The following is a 19,056-nucleotide window of genomic DNA, read 5'->3' as shown; positions in this document are numbered from 1 at the left end:
CATGACATTTGTAATACATTAGTTTGCTCACAGACATGACTTTTGGAATGGCACCTCTTTATAGTACACATGCCTTTTCTCTAATGGGAAAATGGTAAAGAAAAAGAAAAAAGAAAGCATAATGGAGACGTGGGTGACACCTCTTTTGCTATGTATTATCATATACGCATTAGTGGATACGCACAACAAAATCAAAATCTTTGGATTGAAAGATTTTTCTAGAATGAAACAGGGTCTGAATTCATTTGTGCAACGAAGGAAGTTTTAGCACAAACACCATTCTTTAACTAATGCACCATTCATTTGTACTGACTTAGAAATTTCAATTGAAAAGTTTTCCTTAAAAAATATGTTAAATTGCATTAATTACATTTTGAGACAAATGTTTTGCTTTTGATTCCTTTAGCATTTGTCTTTTATAAATATGTACCTCTAGATGTTCTCTATGCTCTCAATTGTTCAGCATTAATTAATTCAGTATTCATGATGCATCGAGTCCATAAATTTGATTGCAATGAACCTACAACTGCAGAATGTATAGCTAAAGATTTTCAAAAGGAGAAGCGTCTTGGGATAGAATAATACAAGACATAACTCCTATATCAAATTCAAATCTAGTAACTTTTATTAGGACCAATGAAAAGTTCTAAAAGGAACCTACCAATTACATTCTGTAGCAGAAAAATGATTAGTCCACCAGAATGCAACAACAACAAAAAAATGGTCTTTTAATACTGGAATTTGGACAAAGCAGTAATCTGCATTTCACAACTAAATACGTTTTGTGGGTGTTAAATGTCTGATTTTTACTTCAGCAGCTCAAGTTTCTGTACTTCAATAGTGACATGAATAGAACACATTGTCTGAAGTTTGTGTCACCAACTTCCAATCCTATCCTAATAAGCAACAGTAAACAAACTTGCATCGTCGTTAGAATTTGCATTCAGGCTGTGGCAAAAGTTTAATGAGATCGAGAACACAGTTCAGCTGAAAATTCTTGCTCCTTCTACACTAACAGCAGTTTCTCCCAGAAGGCTCTAGTGAAAGGCCCTAAAGTAGAATGCTGATAATGCTACCTTGGTTCTTGACCAGAATGATTATCAGGCTGAGACAGGTAATTGATACACTCTATCAAGTCCACCCTCCCACCTGGAACACTAGAAAATTTCCCTTCTACATCAGTTAGGAGACCATCTACTCCAAAACTCCTTGGTCTTTCATAGCTTGTTTCCTCAAACTCACTGCATATCAGCTTCAAGGCCTGAACAACTTCACCCATGAAAGGACGTTGAGTGACTTCTGGTTGCACACACATGGATGCAATTGCTGCAACTTTTACCACAGTATCAAGAGAAACACTGGACTTTATAACTGGGTCTATGATCTTCTGCAAACCCTCCTTGCTTGTCAGAAGTGGACGAGCCCAAGCAACAAGGTTTTCTTGACCTGGTGGCTGTGACAAATCCACAGGCTTTCTTCCAGTTAGGAGCTCAAGGAGCACTACTCCGTAGCTGTAAACATCACTTTTGACAAGAAGGTGGCCAGTCATTGCATATTCAGGAGCTAGGTAGCTGCAAATCAAGATGTCTCGACAACGAGACAAAATCAGTTTTCATCTTGAGGAAATGCATCACAGAATTCGTAATGCATCCATAAAATAAAAATTCACAGGGTTTTGTTGAATACCAGATATTTATTGGACTGAAATTACTACACTATAAACATGTTAATTAGATTATCACATCCATCAAAGCATCAACATGAAAAGGCTGCTATGGTAAGTGATTATTACCCGAACGTTCCCATTACATGTGTTGAGATGTGCTTGTTTCCCTCCTCCAGTGCCGTTCTAGCCAATCCAAAATCTGAAACCTTGGGTGCAAAATCATGTTCCAATAAGATGTTGCTGGATTTGAAGTCCCTGTGGATGACACATGGGCTACAATCTTCATGCAGATAAGCCAATCCCCTAGCTGCACCAAGTGCAATCTTCATCCGGGCATCCCAATAAAGTGGACTGGTTTCCTTGTCAGCACCTGAGAAAAAGAAGAACATTCAAAAGTCATACACTTATGCATTGCCTTCCAAAAGTGTTGATGACACTTATGAACAGTGACTTTGCTTACCATGCAAGTGGGATTCCACACTGCCATTAGGGACAAGCTCATAGACTAAACAGCGAGTCTTTTTGTCTATGCATATACCTATCAATTTAACTAAATTTCTATGGTGCAAGCGGCTAAGCATCTCAACTTCTGCCAAGAACTCACGGTCACCATGCTGGTCATCTCTTTTGAGAACCTTCACTGCCACATCCCTCCCGTCATATAGGCCACCTTTGTAAACAAGACCAAAGCCACCTTCTCCTAATATTTTTGAAGCATTGAAGTTATTTGTTGCTCTCTCTATTTCATTCAGAGTAAAGCTCTTAGCTGATCCTGTACATATTATTGCTCCAGAACTGAAAGACATTGATCTAGAACATGGCATGCTCCCATAAGTCAATGACCTAGCACTGGCAGCCCCTGCTTTGAACACATTCAGTTTTATATTTACAGTGAATTCCTCTTGCAACTACTTGCAGATGGAGACTCAAATAAATACTATGATGTGGACTTCCGAAGAAAAATATCCAGAGAAGTCACGAAAAATTAAAGACTAAGTTAGCATTTTAACCTGAAACTCCTGAAGTATTTCAAAATGAGTAAAACGTTCATTTTGTCCTTCAAATTAACACTAAAAGGTTAATAGGTTAATTTGATCTTTAACAATATAAAAAAGTAAAATTAGTCACCATTAGTTAGTATAGTCATTAACATTATTATAAAACAATTTAATCCTCGACTTTGGTAACTATTAGTCAAATTAGTTTAAACTTAAATGCGCATCAGTTAGTCTGGTCCCAATGTCAGAGACCAAAATTCTAGTGGATGTCAAATTCAGGAACTAAATTAACTAATTTAGCAATCTTAGGAACCGAAGTAATTGATAATACTAATTTTTGAAACCAAAGTGGAGGACAAAATTTGACATTTTGTAATGTCAAAAATCAAATTGAATGCCCATTTCTGCATTTTACTCATTTTAAAATCTACAAAGACTGACCGGATTTACAAATGATAAAATATTGCGCACAAAATGTTTTGTTTTAATTTGAAACTAATAGAATACTTAAAACAAATATAATCCCTAACCAAGTTCTATACAGTAGTTTGTCGATAACTATATAGAATCATTTTCTTTTTTCATGTTAAAGATTTTAACCAAAGGGTAGTAGAATAGGACTATTTCTAGTTGCAAGAAATAAATCAGCATGCTTATTAATTGTTTAATTACCTGATCGCTTTGAAGTGGATGAAATTCTGACATCAGGAATTTGTTCAGGCTCAAGAGCGTAGGAACTGCATTTCATGAGACAAAGCCATGCAACTCCAAGGAATAGAACAAAGGTAGCAAAAGATGACAGCACGATCATAATAACCATCCTTCCACCACTCCCTTCTTTTTTCTTCCTTGAGATATCTACTCCTAAAGGTTTCACCATTGTTCCATTGTGGCCACGACCAGGGTATTGTTCAACATATATACCAGAAACACTTGAAGGTGGAGATGGTGGAAGGCCTGCATGTGTTGTCCAAAAGTATAAATGAAACCAAGTATGCTATATAAACTGACTTCATATTTCTAGAAAAAAAAAAAATTGTCTTAAGAAACTAATTTAGAACCTGGATAATGAACATAGAGCACTTCATAGGCACCAAAAAGTGAAGCATCATTGAGAATCTTCCTGTTCCAGAACTTCTTATATATTAAAAAGGCTGTTGTATCGTCAAATTTCCCTCCTTGGGGTACCAAGTTTATGAGTACAGTAGTTTTCTCTAGCTGCTGACTAGTTGCATCAGCTCCCACAATGCGTACTTGATTATGGTTCAGCAAAACAGTGGCTGCAATTTCTTTGGCTAGCTCGGAAACCAAAGGAAAAAACTTGTATATTGCAATGCTGATTCGGAGTTTAACTTGAAGTGGCCATACACAACCACAAGGTGATCCAGGAGGTGTATATGTCAAGGGCTCTGAGCAACTTATCATCATACAATCTACAGATAGAAATAGGATCAATATGTGTACATTGTTTGGATAAATGAAAAAGAAGGAACCAATGTAGATGTGTAATATATATATAATATATATATATATATATACTCCTCTAAAACATTAGAATTGCATGATGAAGTTTAGAATAGCACCCTTGTCAGGCGGTGGAGATGGTAGAACCGAAGCATATGCTGGTGGAGGGGTCTTTATCTTCTTCAACGATGAGCCTAGAGGTGAAATTCTAGGCGAAGGAGAGGGTGCTGATTGTGATGGACAATGCATGTGATAAACAGTGAGGTTCTAAATCTAGTTAGCAATCTTGGTAGACAAAATATAAGAAACACAGGTAAGAGATGAACAAAATGAGTGTTTTATACCATTACCATTCAAGTAGTGTGATAGAACTCCTGGTGATGGTGCAGGTGCAGGTGCAGGTGAGGGTGCATGAAAATCCCAGCTCAAAGGTGAAAAGAAAGGAGGTTGTGACTTGAAGACTTGAGGACCTACATTTTCATAAGAAGTTTATAAAAGAAATGTAATCAATTTTGGGGGTGGGGTGTCAAAGTGAAGAAATGTGAAAATTATACAAAAACTTTGTTTTTCAGAGAATCAAACCATGATGAGTATGAGGATGGATTGGATAAGTTGGTCCAGGAATTTGATTGCTGGACTTCTCTCTGGAATAGTGATGCTTATGGTGTGATATCGGAGAACCAACATAACTATGCGTCCATTTCATTTTAGGAACTTTGGGGAATGATTTTGAAGGTGAAATTGCAATACTACGAGGAGCTTTAGAAGAGGCCTTGGAAGGTGGAAGTGCAATACTAGCAGGAACTCCAGAAGATGACTCTGACGGTGGGAATGCGATACTTGAAGGGCTTCTGATTCTTGAATGGTGCAGATTGGTCACTACAGATAGAAAGATCCAATTTAATTTTGGATAGTTACGAGTTTGAACATTGTAGAGAAGTTATAAACTATTAAATAGGTTGATATAAAACTGCCCATCTGGCTCTAATTTTTGAGATTAACGAGAAGGTACTTCAACTTTATTGCTTGTTTTGGCCTGTCAAAATAGAGAGAAATTGCATGGCCTGAACTAAATATTTCATTGATTGCCTCTTTTGATGACCTTCAACCTGTTCTGAGGGTATAGCAACTTATTTTTCATCTCTCTAGGCCTTTCTAAAACCATAGCAAAAGAATTAGTTTTCTGCTTATTACATGCATTATTGTCCAAATTGCAAAATTAGACCTGCTGCTTCTAAAATCCAAAGTGTGATGCCTATTAATGATTGCACACTTATATTATCATTTATCCTATCATCTGAATGGAGCCATCACAAATAACAAACTGAAATATTTGACTAGCAACACTAAATTATGCCCGCCTTGTTAATGTGTGAAAAGTTCCCTTCAAATAACAGCTTCTTTAATGTAATTTGAAAACTTGTCTCGGTAAATAATGATGGTTCAAACAAAGTTATTGCAATGCTATATACCAGATCAGACAGACTTGTGTCTCAATAATAGAGTTTTGGTCTTTACTTCAAACACATTTTACAACTCAACGAGAGTGAACATGAGCAAACATATGGGGAAGTTAAAGATATATAGGTCACTTTGACATGTTTGAATTGAATAGATTGAAACTTCTAAGAATCTCATTTATAAATCTACAATGTAAAAGAGAGAATCAACATGAAAACATACAAGAGCAAAGACTATGGACATCCAAATATGCAGAATAGTTAAGTTGTAACTATATCACTCTCCAGTGGCTCCATCTATTCACTTTCAGCAACCGAAAAGTTCCCAAAGCAAACAAATACCCTATACTTGAATTCCGAACCACATTTCATGTCCATTAATAATTTATGGACTACCCAAAGGATCATACATGTTACTGGTAAAAACCAGTTTAGGAACATCTAAATTTAGCTCATACCTGCATATTCATGAAAGTGCGGAGTGCATATAACAAAGTGTAGCTTAATTAACAGCAAAAAAAGCTGCAACCCCATTTCCTTTAAAAGAAAATGGAGATCAATTCTGAAGATATTTCACCGACAAGCCAAGCAGTTTGGTGGAGGCAGCAGCAGCATATGCTAAAGCAATGAAGCCACTGCAAGGAACAGTTATGTATGAGAAAAACTAAAATAAAAGGAAACCGACAATGCTTACCAAATTAGTAGCACATAACAGTGTGGTAATGGCTTAACTTAAGCATGGTTTAGGAGGGAGACACACATGCTTCTTCATTTTCTAAATTAATATCCAAGCATGATGATTGTGGAATGACAGTTTCATAGTTCTATAGAAGCAGTAAGAATAGATAAAACCAAAAAGCAGAGCCTCCAGTACAATCTGAACAGCAAAGCAGAGTAACTTCTTTGTAAGAGGGTTGGTGGGGTTGGACTTGTGTGTGAGTGTGCTTGATTTTGAGAGAGAGAGAGAGAACAAGTAATGTGAATGACATAAACATTGATTGAACGAAAGAGACTCATTGAATTAACCTTGTGAGTTAATACCATAATGCAACTCTGGACTTTCTTTTTAGTTTAGTTATCCATGCAATGATTCACCCACAACATGATTCAAATATTCAATTATATATTTTTATTTAATTTAATATACACTGCTATTGCACTGGTTTGTACAGTTAAAATGTTGGTTTGCATTAAAATTTGAGCACTTTTTTATGTTTCATTTTATAAATTTTTTCATATGATAATTTTGACGACACTAACGGAGAGAATCTAGGTTAATTAATTAAAATAGTAATGTAAGATTTCACTCGATAATAATAATAATAATAATAATAATAATAATAATAATAATAATAATAATAATAATAATAATCTTCCTGATAAATCAGAAGCATAGATAGTAAGAATAGATAATTTTTTATTGCTTTACTTTTAAGTCACGTTAATAAAATCTCATGACTACAAACAAGGGATAAATTCAAACCTTCTTTTAAAATTTTTTATTTTTAATGTTTAAACCTTTTATTCAAAAATAATTTTATATAAACAAAGGATCATAGATGAGGTTCAAATATGAATTGTTGTTGTTTATTTGTTATAATTTTTTAATCCTGAAAAATATATACTATTTTTATATAGAAATTTTACCTAATTTTTTTAATTTTATTTTAAATTATTATTTAATATATTATAATAATAAAAATACATTTAATCATCACTGGCAATCACAATTAAACCAATAAAAAATAATTTTTTTATAAGTTTAATTACCTGTCTAATTTTAAGAATATGTAAAATTATATTTTTAGGCATATTAGTATAGGTTAAATTATAGCAAAAAATATTATTAATTTTTTAATTTTTACTCACTTTAAAGTATTTCAATTTACTCTCAAAAATTAAAATTTCTTTATGGGTGGGATTGTGTCCCCAGTAGAGACAACACCCCCAGATTTGGTAGTTGTTTTAGAATGCATTGTCAGAATTTAAGTATCTACACGAAAATAAAACAATTAAATAAAGTTGCTGACTATGTCCCAAAGCATGGACATTAGGTGGCAAAAAAATAAAAATAAAACGAAATAGTAATAACTATTTCTCACTTGTGTCGGTGAAGTTGCTCTAGTTAATATTGTTTTTAAAAAAAGTTGAATTCATTACAAGAAATATTTTTTTATAAATATTTTTTAAATTAATTTAAATACACAATAAAGTAATTTAAATTAATTATTATAAAAATAATTAAACGCAAGTGTAAGAATAATTATACTATCAATGCATTCAAATTAAATTCATAAATTAATTATTATAAAAAAAATATTGATGAAAGCTTTCCCATATATAATTGGACTTGTATTAATTTGGGTTGGGCTATTGTTGGATTGAAGACATATTTGTGCTGCGTTCAATCATATGAAAATATTGAGTAGACTTATTTAAAGGAATAAAACTCTCTCAATCCCACATGACTTTCATAAGTTTATGTTTGAATGGAATATATATTTTGTAGTTTCTTTCATTTCATATTTTCATAAAATACTTAATCTAAATCTGCATTTTCCAGTTATGCCCAATTGCAACAAAAACTCATTTCGCCATTAAAGCTACATGTCCATTACGATGTGTTAATTTAGAACAATTTTGTTACTAAACGAATTAAGGAACTGTGACTCTTGCAACTCCTGCCAAAACTTTCATGGAAGTGGGAGTTTTAATGAATAAAGTTCATCTGCTTTAAATGAACAAACGAAAAAGACTTAGGAACCTCCTATTTTATTTTTTGCTGTTAAGTATTGACATAAACGAATTTTTAAGGACATTGATTAAAGAACCACATCTTAGAACCTCTAACAAAAATACCCTAATATACTAGTTCACCAAAGAATAATCAACATATTACATGCCAGTTAGATATGATGATGAAAAGCTATGTAACTTAAATAAGCAATATTGGAAGGTATAGGATCAATTCCATTGGCAGGAAAAATAAATAATAAAAGGGAGGGAATCAATTTGCAATCAGCTGGCTATAATTTCTTGACTTTGATTAATTACGTGTCTTCTTGGTAGTGCATCAAGCCTCATAGACCATTGAATCGTGGCCGTGTGATCATTGCATCATCATAAATTGCTTAATTTTTGGCACGTTGAGAAAGAGAGAGTGTAGAACGTAGTAGGAGAAAGGGGTAGCATTTCACATCACAAATAGACTAATGGTTGAGGAATTAACATGTCCACTCTCAATACAGGCGCGTTGCTTTCACCCTTCCCTCGTCCTCTATAATATTTATAGGCGATGCCAGCTTCTTTTCACCTAACACCTAAACTTCTTAAAATTTTTGTAATTTTCTCATTCAACTCTCTGCTTTATATATTTCCATTTTATAATTTATCTTAGTAGCAATTAATAAACAATATAGCGTGAGTTATTACTACACTCACTTTTTCATTGGTTTATAGAATATACAAGAAGTGAGAGAAAACTCAGAGCGAGTTTAACTTGATAATCATTGCTTAATCACACTCAATAAGAACACGAGTATAATACAACTCGTGTCCCTCGTACAGAATAGTTTCATGAAATATCTATAAAATAAGGGTGGGGGGGTGAGAACGAGTTGTTTTATTTTGTCAAATCCCAATAGAAAAAAATAATTTGGTTAAAGAAAAGCAAGTTGACCATAAAGTCATGAAGTGTGATTAATGACATTGAGAATTGAAGTTTGAGAAGCATTGAACTTTGGTACGCGCCAATGTGAGAGCAAAAAGCTGGATACAGCTAAAGAGTCTATAGTTAGAATGTTGCCATCTCAACTCCACCATTCCTACCCCACTTTCCTTTCTCCAACCTCTTCCTTCTTCCAAATTCTAATGTCACTGTTTAAACCATAGTTATCGCAAAACAACCTCCTAATCCTAATAAGTAATAAACCACTCTCTCTCTCTCTCTCACCCACTCACTCACTTTCTCTGTCTCAACCAAATTTTCTCTTCCAATTTCCAAGTGCTGTAGCACGTTCTCAGTGCTCTTCATCTTCCTCTTTCAATAGTTTAAAAAATAAAAAAATAAAAAGGAAAGCGTTTCCTTTTTCTTCGTTCTATTCAGCATCGTAGACTCCAAAGAGTTACACAAACAGACACTCTTTCCGATCACCGACAACAACGTAAGTTAAGCCAAAAGCAGTCACTATGACAGACAGGGTCTACCCTTCCGCCAAGCCCGCCGCAAGCGGCAACGGCGCCGCCGCCAACCCATCTTTTCCGGCGACCAAGGCCCAACTCTACGGCGCCACCCGTCCCACTTACCGCCCCCAACCCCACCACCGCCGCCGTAGCCGCCGCCGATGCTGCTGCACCTTGTTCTTCTGGCTCATCCTCATCATACTTGTCCTCCTTCTCATCATCGGCGTTGCCGGCACCGTCTTCTACTTACTCTACCGCCCCCACCGCCCTTCTTTCACCGTGACATCGCTCAAACTCTCGTACCTGAATCTCACCTCCTCCTCCACCCTCAGCTCCAAATTCGACCTCAACGTCACCGCCACCAATCCCAACAAGAAGATCCTCTTCGCCTACGACCCCACCTCCATTTCCATTCTCTCCGGCCACGTGGACATCGGCGACGGCACCATCCCGTCGTTCCTGCACGGGAAGAAGAACACCACGCTGCTTAAAGCTTCGATCTTGAGCAGTGGGCAGGCACTGGCGAGTGATGACGCGTCGCGGTTGAAATCTAGCATGAAGAGCAAGAGTGGGTTAGCGTTGAATGTGAATTTGGAAACGAAGGTGAAGGCCAAGATGGGAAGCTTCAAGACACCCAAGGTCGGAATCAGAGTCTCTTGCGACGGAATTAAGGTCACTCTCCCCGCCGGTAAGAAGCCGGCGACGGCGTCCACTTCCAACGCCAAGTGCCAGGTCGATGTTCGGTTCAAGATCTGGAAGTGGACCGTTTGAACTACACCACCATCACAGCGTCGAAGAACAGCATAGAGAGAGGTGTGTTGTGTTTTTTCTTTTTAATTTTCCCTTTTTTTTCTTGTTTCTGTTATTTACTCTCTTTCTTTTTCTCTTAGCTTCTTTTGTTTAAATTCGGATTTTTATTTCGATATATTTTTCGAAAATTTGTCCATATTCATAATTACTCGAAAGCGTGTAAATGGCAACAAGAGCAGCTGGGGTTTCCGTCGGTGACAGTTGTTAGCATGTTGTACACTAGTATATTTTTTTTGCTTCAAAGATTTGTATTTTTCTATTTTATTTTGTATGTACTTTATAGTTTTGCCCTGCATGGTACCATTATTTTAATCCATAGTAGCACTTATATAATGTTGAATTGGCTAAAAGGGCATCGTTTATAATCTTTTATTTTTTGGGGGAATATAATATAACATTTGTAGGATAATCGCACCAAGTCGTTGCTGAAGTATATCTAATAAACATTGTCTAATCATTCATCAGCTTTCAACTACTTGGAATGAAAAGGCAGATATAATTTTTTATAATGATGAACAGTGATTCATCAGCTTTCAACTACTTGGAATGAAAAGGCAGATATAATTTTTTATAATGATAAACAGTGATGCGTACACAATTTTTTCAAGCGACGGTGTTCGATTTGTAAAAATAAAGAATGATTAATTAAAATGAGTAAACTGAGAGTAACATGAAAAATGGTGGGGAAGCAGGTTATAAACATTTAATATTGGAGAATGGGTAAGAGATTTGACTTGGAGAGGATGAGGTGTGTGGTGTGGTTCTTACAAGGCAGTGGCACGTAGGTGCGAATCGCTGTCACTTTGAAAAGCAGGAATGGTAGAAGTGGGAGGTGCGGGGATTAACTTGACTTGATAAATTTATTGGTTTTTTGGGGCTGTCGCTACTCACTTTCCTCTTCGCCGGGGCTTCAATTATTGTGCTCTTCTCATTCCTAACTACTTTCCAATGGGACCAGCTTCCCACTCAGGTGCTTTTTTCTTTCTACACAGACTAGAGATCAATTTTCCAAAGACCTACCTCACTTTTTTCTTTAAATTTTTTTTATTATATCACTTTCTTTTTTAAAAATGAAAATGAAAATTTGCGTCTTTTTAGCATAAGATCTTGTTGAGAGTAAAGACAATTCTATGTACCTATTATGAAAAACTCATTTAATATCAGAAGATAAACATTTATAACTCTACCAAACGAAATAGGAAAGGGTGAATGTTTACAATCACTTGTCCAACTAATAATATAAAGGCAATAAGTGTATTCCTCTTCCAACCCTATATGCATTGTCATTGACTTGTTATAAATTATCCATGATTGAACAAAAAGATTATCAATCTTTTTAGCTAGAGATCTTCACCAGCTACCTTTTCTTTTTATTTCTGGAAAATAATTTAGAGAAAAAGAATACCATCTCAATTTATTCAAGAAAAGAGGTAGGGACCCAAAATTGCAGCTTATTAAATGTAAAATCCTGTCTTCCTGAATTCAATTAACCCATTGGAGTTTACTCTCCTCTATCATATAAAGCAAGAAAAAAAGACCAAATATATATATAGCAGAAACGAAGTTTTCACTTTGGGGGGTTCGGGTCACATAGTTTTGTTTTGTTTTTGGAAAAGAAACTTGTTTGATATTTTTTTTTTACATATTTATCAATATAATTAAAAAGACTAGTTAAAAAAATTCAAAATTAGAAGTCAAATCAATGTTGATTATGTAAATATTACTAATTTGAATGAATTGTAAAACTTATGAAATCCATTAGTTACTCTAATAGGCTATGGAAAAATTTGTTTTTATCAAATGAACATATTAAAAACACATTCTTCAATACATTCCTTATGATTAATTTATTTTAAAAGTTAAAACAATTGTTCTCTAAACTAATTAATTTCAATTAATCAATTACGAAAAGCAGGCTACTGGCATATCTCTCATCGAATTCATTTTTCATGATCCGATTAAACCCAAACCATTTAAAAACTAACCTTTGTATCGAACCAAGAACGGCTTATTTCTTAACCCAGTTAACTTCTTTGGATGTGCAAGTTTGGATTGGACCCGATAAAAGGATATCTAGTATTGGGCCTTTCAGCGATTAATTGGGCCAAAAATGGTGTAAATTTAAAATTTGTGACTTGATTCCCTAAACCCTAAGTATTTGAAATTTAACCTATTGAGAGAGCAGCACTCTACAAAACTACTCAAGCCTCGAGCTTCATGCTCAATGCAGCCTCTGAGCGTTTCCTCTCTCTCTTTTCACGTTTCCAACCTTTTTTTCTACTCTCATCATCAAACTCAAATCTCACTCGTTCAATTTCCCACGTACACACCTCACCGACGCATTCATTCTTCGCCACCCACAATGAACTTCTTGATTCTTTCGATGCCCTTCTTCAACGTTGCTTCACTCTCCAACAAGCTCGTCAGCTTCACTCCCAATTGGTTCTCACCACCGCGCATCGTTCTCCCTTTTTGGCCGCCAGGCTCATAGCTGTTTATTCTCGCTTTGGTTTTGTCTCCTACGCCCGTAAAGTGTTTGATGCGATCCCCGTTGATGGTCTCCAACATTATCTTTTGTGGAATTCAATTATCAGAGCCCATGTCTCTCATGGGTACTTTGAATATGCGCTTCAGCTTTATGTTGAAATGCGTAAGCTTGGATTTTTGCCTGATGGGTTCACTCTTCCCTTGATAACACGGGCTTGTTCGTATCTGAGGAGCTTTAGTCTCTGTAGAATTGTGCATTGCCATGCTTTGCAAATGGGTTTCCGGAATCATCTTCATGTTGTGAATGAATTATTGGGTATGTATGGGAAGTTTGGGCGAATGGGGGATGCGTGCCAATTGTTTGATGGAATGGTTGTGAGAAGCCTTGTGTCGTGGAATACTATGGTTTCGGGTTATGCTTTCAACCATGACTCATTTGGTGCTTCTAGGATTTTTAAGCGGATGGAGTTCGAAGGTCTGCAGCCAAACTCTGTGACGTGGACCTCCTTGTTGTCAAGCCATGCTAGATGTGGATTTTGTGATGAAACCCTTGAGTTGTTTAAGGTGATGAGAACACGGGGAATTGAAATCAGTGCTGAAGCACTAGCCGTGGTTTTATCTGTTTGTGCTGATATGGCAAGAGTTGACTGGGGCAAAGAAATTCATGGGTATGTTATTAAAGGTGGACATGAAGATTATTTGTTTGTGAGAAATGCACTGATAGGCGCTTATGGAAAGCATGAACATATGGGGGATGCACATAAAATATTTTTGGACATGAAGATCAAGAATCTAGTAAGTTGGAATGCTTTGATATCATCGTATGCTGAATCTGGATTATGTGATGAGGCCTATGCAGTGTTTTTGCAGCTGGAAAAATCAGATGTTCATTCCTTGGTGAGACCCAATGTCATAAGTTGGAGTGCAGTGATTAGTGGTTTTGCTTCTAAGGGGAGTGGTGGGAAGTCACTGGAACTTTTTAGGCAAATGCAGCTTGCCAATGTAAAAGCCAACTGTGTGACAATGGCCAGCGTTTTATCAGTTTCTGCAGAGTTAGCAGCGTTGAACCTTGGCAGGGAGCTCCATGGTTATGCTGTTAGGAGTTTGATAGATGACAATATTTTGGTGGGAAATGGTTTGATTAATATGTATATGAAGTGTGGGGATTTCAAGGAAGGACATTTAGTGTTTGATAACATTAAGAGTAGAGATTTAATCTCATGGAACTCGTTAATTGGGGGTTATGGAATGCATGGGCTTGGTGAGAATGCTTTAAGAACTTTTGATGAGATGATTGGAGCTGGAATAAAGCCAGACAACATCACTTTTGTTGCTCTTCTCTCTGCTTGCAGTCATGCTAGACTTGTTGCTGCGGGGCGCAACGTTTTTGATCGGATGGTCACAGAGTTTAGTATTAAACCTAATGTAGAGCACTACGCATGCATGGTTGATCTCCTTGGTCGTGCTGGACTCTTGAAAGAAGCAACTGATATTGTGCAAAACATGCCAATTGAACCTAATGAGTATGTTTGGGGAGCTCTTCTAAACTCATGCAGAATGTACAGGGATACAGACATTGTAGATGAAACCGCATCACAAATTCTAACCATGAAGTCAAAAATAACTGGGAGCTTCATGCTGCTGTCCAATATTTATGCTGAAAATGGAAGATGGGATGATTCTGCAAGGGTCAGGGTGTCTGCAAAGACAAAAGGCTTTAAAAAAATACCTGGTCAGAGTTGGATTGAGGTGAGAAAGAAAGTTTACACGTTCTCAGCAGGGAATTTAGTCCATTTGGAACTTGATGAAGTTTATGTGATCCTTGAAGAATTGGCACTTCACATGTCGAGTGAAAATTATAAACTCAATAGTTGCTTTAGAGTACAATGTGTTTACGACCAATCAGAGCTCTTCATGGTTGCAAATTGAGAGGCTAGCTAGATATTATGCCGAGCTATCAAGAAAATTAAATTACATAATTTGTTATCATGCATCAGATGTAGTTTAATATTTAACGCGTAGGATCAATTTGTTTTACACATTATTTTTCAGTCCATTAACATTGATTTTAAACATTTTGAAGTAATATTTGTGATATTTTTATTTTTTGATATAATAAATGTTTTTTAAGAAGAAATATTTAAAATCAGCGATAGTTTTTTTAATGAATAGTCCAAAAGACCTATTCCAACTTATAACCAAAGGATATAATGAATTTTTATTGTTTATATCAAAATATTATCATACCTGTACTTGAGAGGAAACGGCCTTGGACAGTTGGACTCTTGGGATTGCTTGATTATGTCGAAGAATTTTGAGTTGGTCAGTAACGATGATCTCTTAGTCATTTCCGAACAATGTGTAAAAAAATTCAATTATATATATATATATAGACACACACTCTCAGACCGAGTATATTTTATGAGAGATAAAACTCTTCCTTAAATTATCTTAAAAATCACATATTAAAATAATATCCTGCAATTTAATCACGTGTTCGGTCGCATAGTCTAAAAATATTCATCTTTAACATTAAAGTTTATCCATTTCTAATTTAACTTTACTTTTCTTGGAAGGCATATTAATATGAACAATGGATGAGGTGAGGTGTGTTGCATAGGTTATAATATTCTCTTAATATTTGGGGGAAAAAATGAAAGAATAGATAAAAAAAAAAATCAGAAAAAGCAAGTGTGATGAAAATATCAATTGTTCTTCCACTCTATTGACGGTAAAGAAATGGAGAAGATGGATTCTCGTGATTCCAAGTGTGTAGTGAAGTGAAGGATATGGAAAGAGAAACAGCATTAATGGGATTCACATGGAGGGTGGCTGAAACAGAGCACGGAGAAATCACGACGACACTTTCCTTTTTCTTCAACCCTCACAAGAAAACCGTCAAAACCTTACACTTTGTTCTCAATTAATTTCTCCCATCCATGCATTCTTCTTCTTCTTCAACCTCACTCGTTTGCTTCTTCCATTCCCATTCCAATGGCAGCGAACGAATCAGAAGAATCACCGAAAAGGGTTCAATACCCACTAGACGCATCCTCATACAAGATCCTCAACGAGATCGGAGAAGGCACGAGCGCCCTAGTGTACAAAGCAATGTGCATTCCCATGAACTCCACCCTCGTAGCCATCAAATCCATAGACCTCGACCGTTCTCGCCCCGACTTGGACGACGTTCGCCGCGAAGCCAAAACCCTTTCCCTCCTTTCCCACCCAAACATCCTCAAAGCCCACTGTTCCTTCACCGTCCACCGCCGCCTCTGGGTAGTGATGCCCTTCATGGCCGCTGGTTCCTTACAATCCATCATTTCTCATTCCTTCCCTAATGGTTTAACCGAACCATGCATCGCTCTCGTTCTCAAAGACACTCTCAACGCTCTCTCTTACCTCCATGCCCAAGGCCATCTCCATAGAGACATCAAAGCCGGTAACATCCTCGTTGACTCCAATGGTCAAGTCAAACTTGCTGACTTTGGTGTCTCTGCTTCCATCTATGACTCCTCCTCCTCTTCTTCTCTAATGCTCACTGATCTTGCTGGCACGCCTTATTGGATGGCTCCCGAGGTGATTCACTCCCATACGGGCTACAGTTTCAAGGCTGATATATGGTCCTTTGGGATCACTGCTTTGGAGCTTGCTCATGGAAGACCTCCTCTCTCTCATCTTCCACCTTCCAAGTCTATGATGCTTAAGATCACTAAAAGGTTTCGTTTTTCTGATTTTGATAAGTACAGGAAGGGTAGTGGAAAGAAGTTCTCTAAGGCGTTTAAGGATATGGTTGCTTCTTGCCTCAATCAAGACCCTTCTAAGAGACCCTCTGCTGAGAAGCTTCTCAAGCACCCCTTCTTCAAAAACTGCAAGGGACCGGAGTTTCTGGTCAAGAACGTGCTTCAAGGGTTGCCCAGTGTTGAAAAGAGGTATAAGGAAAGCAAGGTTAATGTTCGTGCTGATGGTGATGGTGATGATGACGACAATGATGATGATGATATGCAGCGAAACGTGGTGAAACAGAGAAGGATCAGTGGGTGGAACTTCAATGAGGAAGGGTTGGAACTTGACCCCGTGTTTCCAAACGACGATGCGTCGGTGAAAGAGGTTCGGTTTGGAGGGGAAACGGTTATCCAAGAAATGGGGGGTTCAGAAGAGAAAGTGAAGAACAGGGAAGGGATGTTGGGGACTCTGAATGTGTTGAAAGGAAGCTTGGAACAAGAGCTGTGGCAAGTGAGGTTTCTGATGAATGCAATAAGGGGAGAGGGAGAAGAGACTCAGACTGGGGATCATAGCGAGGAGCAAATGGCGCATGAGATTCCAATGCTTAGGGCTGAATTGGAAAATGAGAGGAAAAAAAACTTGCAGTTGGAGTTGCAGATAGAGACCTACAAGCATCACCTTTCTTCTTTTTCTAATTCTTCTCAATAAATTAGGATTACATATATCTTAATCTAAATAAGGGTACTTGATAATATCCATGTGCTTTCGTATGTGTATTCGTTAAGCGATCAAATCGAAAAATCAAAAATTAAATTAATTGAAAACTAATACGATTAATTTTTCATTAGATTAGATTGAAATTTGGATTCCATTTTAAAAATCAATACCAAACAAACTGTTCATTTGAAACTGTCTATTCTCACTTTTTCTCACGCGAAACTATCTATTGCAAACTTTTTACATACAAATTATTTAATTTCTGTGCAAATTAATAAAACTCTAACAAAACCTTGTCTATCTTAAACAAAACCTCTGATAGGGCAACACACTCTTATTAGAAAATGTTATGAATTAATTTTGACGAACAAAGTATATCATCATTTGCATTTCCAAACGTTGTCAGGAGAACACCAATACGCGAATTCAAGTAGTTTTATGCTCAGCTAACACGTTTACATAACATTGTCATACATATCATACCCATTTGTTGTCATACATATCATACCCCTATTTAAAATTAGCCATGATTCTTGGCACGCAACATGCATTCGCGGGTGATTATTAGATACTACACGTTGCATTAAAAATTACACATTCTCTAAAAAAACTGAATACTATAATAAAAAACCAAAATTTAAATTTTTGAACTACAACTAAACTAAATTACTTAAAAAAAATAACCCATTGTGTATATGGCGATAACACCAATTACTTGCATTATTTTCATTAGTTTTCCTTTTGGCTAGACTAATGATGAGATCCAAGATCCGAATTCATTTTGTTCATGAAGTCAAGAACAGGCTTTTGATCATCGTACCTAAAATCGACAACAGGTTCTTGGTTATCTTCTAAAGACGAATGAGACAAAGGAATAGAGTTCTGTAAAACCCCCATGTTGATGTCTTCATGTGAAGGATTATAACTGACGTGTTGTTGATGATCTTGTGGCATTGATTCAAGATAAGGTTGAGAGACGCCATTGATGATGTCACGAGAGCTAGCCTTGAGAAAAGCAAGATGTTGAAGAATAAGGTGAAGTTCGGCTTCGGTGTACTCAATCTGTGACTGCAACTGGTGAATTTGTCTGTAACAACCGCCAGCAGGATCTTTGGCGCGCATGTCAGATTGGTAAATAATGGTGTTCGCAGCAATATCTCTGTGTTGAGGATCAAGAATCTTCAGCATATTGGTGATTCTACCAACGCCAAATAATCTGTGCGCGTTGAGAAATTGGTTTTGACGATCGTGAGGAAAATAAGGTGCGAGAATGCAATTAGTGCCACACTTTTTGCGTTGAAATTTACATGCAGCGCAAGCTTGTGTGTTGTAGCTTCTTGATAGGTTGCTTTCCATGAATAAAACAGCGGCTTTCCCGGCTAAAGCTTTGCCTTTTATTTCTTGCCTTGATTTGTTAATTAAAGCTTATTTTATCGGTTATAGATTTTTTAATATAAAAAAAAACTAAAAAACAGATGGATAAAATCTATCTGAGAGAGATTCAGTTGTGCATAATTTTAGATCTTTTGACCAAATCTCACTAACC

General features: G+C 36.4%; 4 protein-coding genes and 1 pseudogene across 4 annotated transcripts; 3 read left to right on the top strand and 2 right to left on the bottom strand.

The window, feature by feature from the left end:
• Positions 1 to 896: 896 nt before the first annotated feature.
• On the bottom strand, positions 897 to 6,122 carry LOC113855998 (annotated as a pseudogene).
• A 3,369-nt stretch (positions 6,123 to 9,491) lies between these two features.
• Positions 9,492 to 10,861, top strand: LOC113855105 (NDR1/HIN1-like protein 13). The gene is made up of 2 exons (XM_027486586.1): positions 9,492 to 10,583; positions 10,757 to 10,861. The coding sequence occupies exon 1, from the start codon at positions 9,777 to 9,779 to the stop codon at positions 10,539 to 10,541; it is 765 nt and encodes a 254-aa protein (XP_027342387.1). The 5' UTR covers positions 9,492 to 9,776; the 3' UTR covers positions 10,542 to 10,583; positions 10,757 to 10,861.
• Positions 10,862 to 12,771: 1,910 nt separating this feature from the next.
• Positions 12,772 to 15,208, top strand: LOC113856071 (putative pentatricopeptide repeat-containing protein At1g17630). The gene has a single exon (XM_027487705.1). It carries the CDS (start codon positions 12,798 to 12,800, stop codon positions 14,994 to 14,996), a length of 2,199 nt encoding a protein of 732 aa, XP_027343506.1. The 5' UTR covers positions 12,772 to 12,797; the 3' UTR covers positions 14,997 to 15,208.
• Positions 15,209 to 16,027: 819 nt separating this feature from the next.
• LOC113856112 (serine/threonine-protein kinase BLUS1) lies at positions 16,028 to 17,533 on the top strand. The gene has a single exon (XM_027487789.1). It carries the CDS (start codon positions 16,062 to 16,064, stop codon positions 17,499 to 17,501), a length of 1,440 nt encoding a protein of 479 aa, XP_027343590.1. The 5' UTR covers positions 16,028 to 16,061; the 3' UTR covers positions 17,502 to 17,533.
• Positions 17,534 to 18,260: 727 nt separating this feature from the next.
• LOC113855997 (LOB domain-containing protein 22-like) lies at positions 18,261 to 18,866 on the bottom strand. The gene has a single exon (XM_027487624.1). The coding sequence runs from the start codon at positions 18,864 to 18,866 to the stop codon at positions 18,261 to 18,263; it is 606 nt and encodes a 201-aa protein (XP_027343425.1).
• Positions 18,867 to 19,056: the final 190 nt, after the last annotated feature.

Source organism: Abrus precatorius, unplaced genomic scaffold, assembly GCF_003935025.1.
Source record: "Abrus precatorius isolate BTA unplaced genomic scaffold, Abrus_2018 Scaffold11, whole genome shotgun sequence".
Lineage (NCBI taxonomy): Eukaryota > Viridiplantae > Streptophyta > Magnoliopsida > Fabales > Fabaceae > Abrus > Abrus precatorius.
Note: the sequence above shows the minus strand (reverse complement) of the source record. Positions and strands in the feature narration are given on the sequence as shown.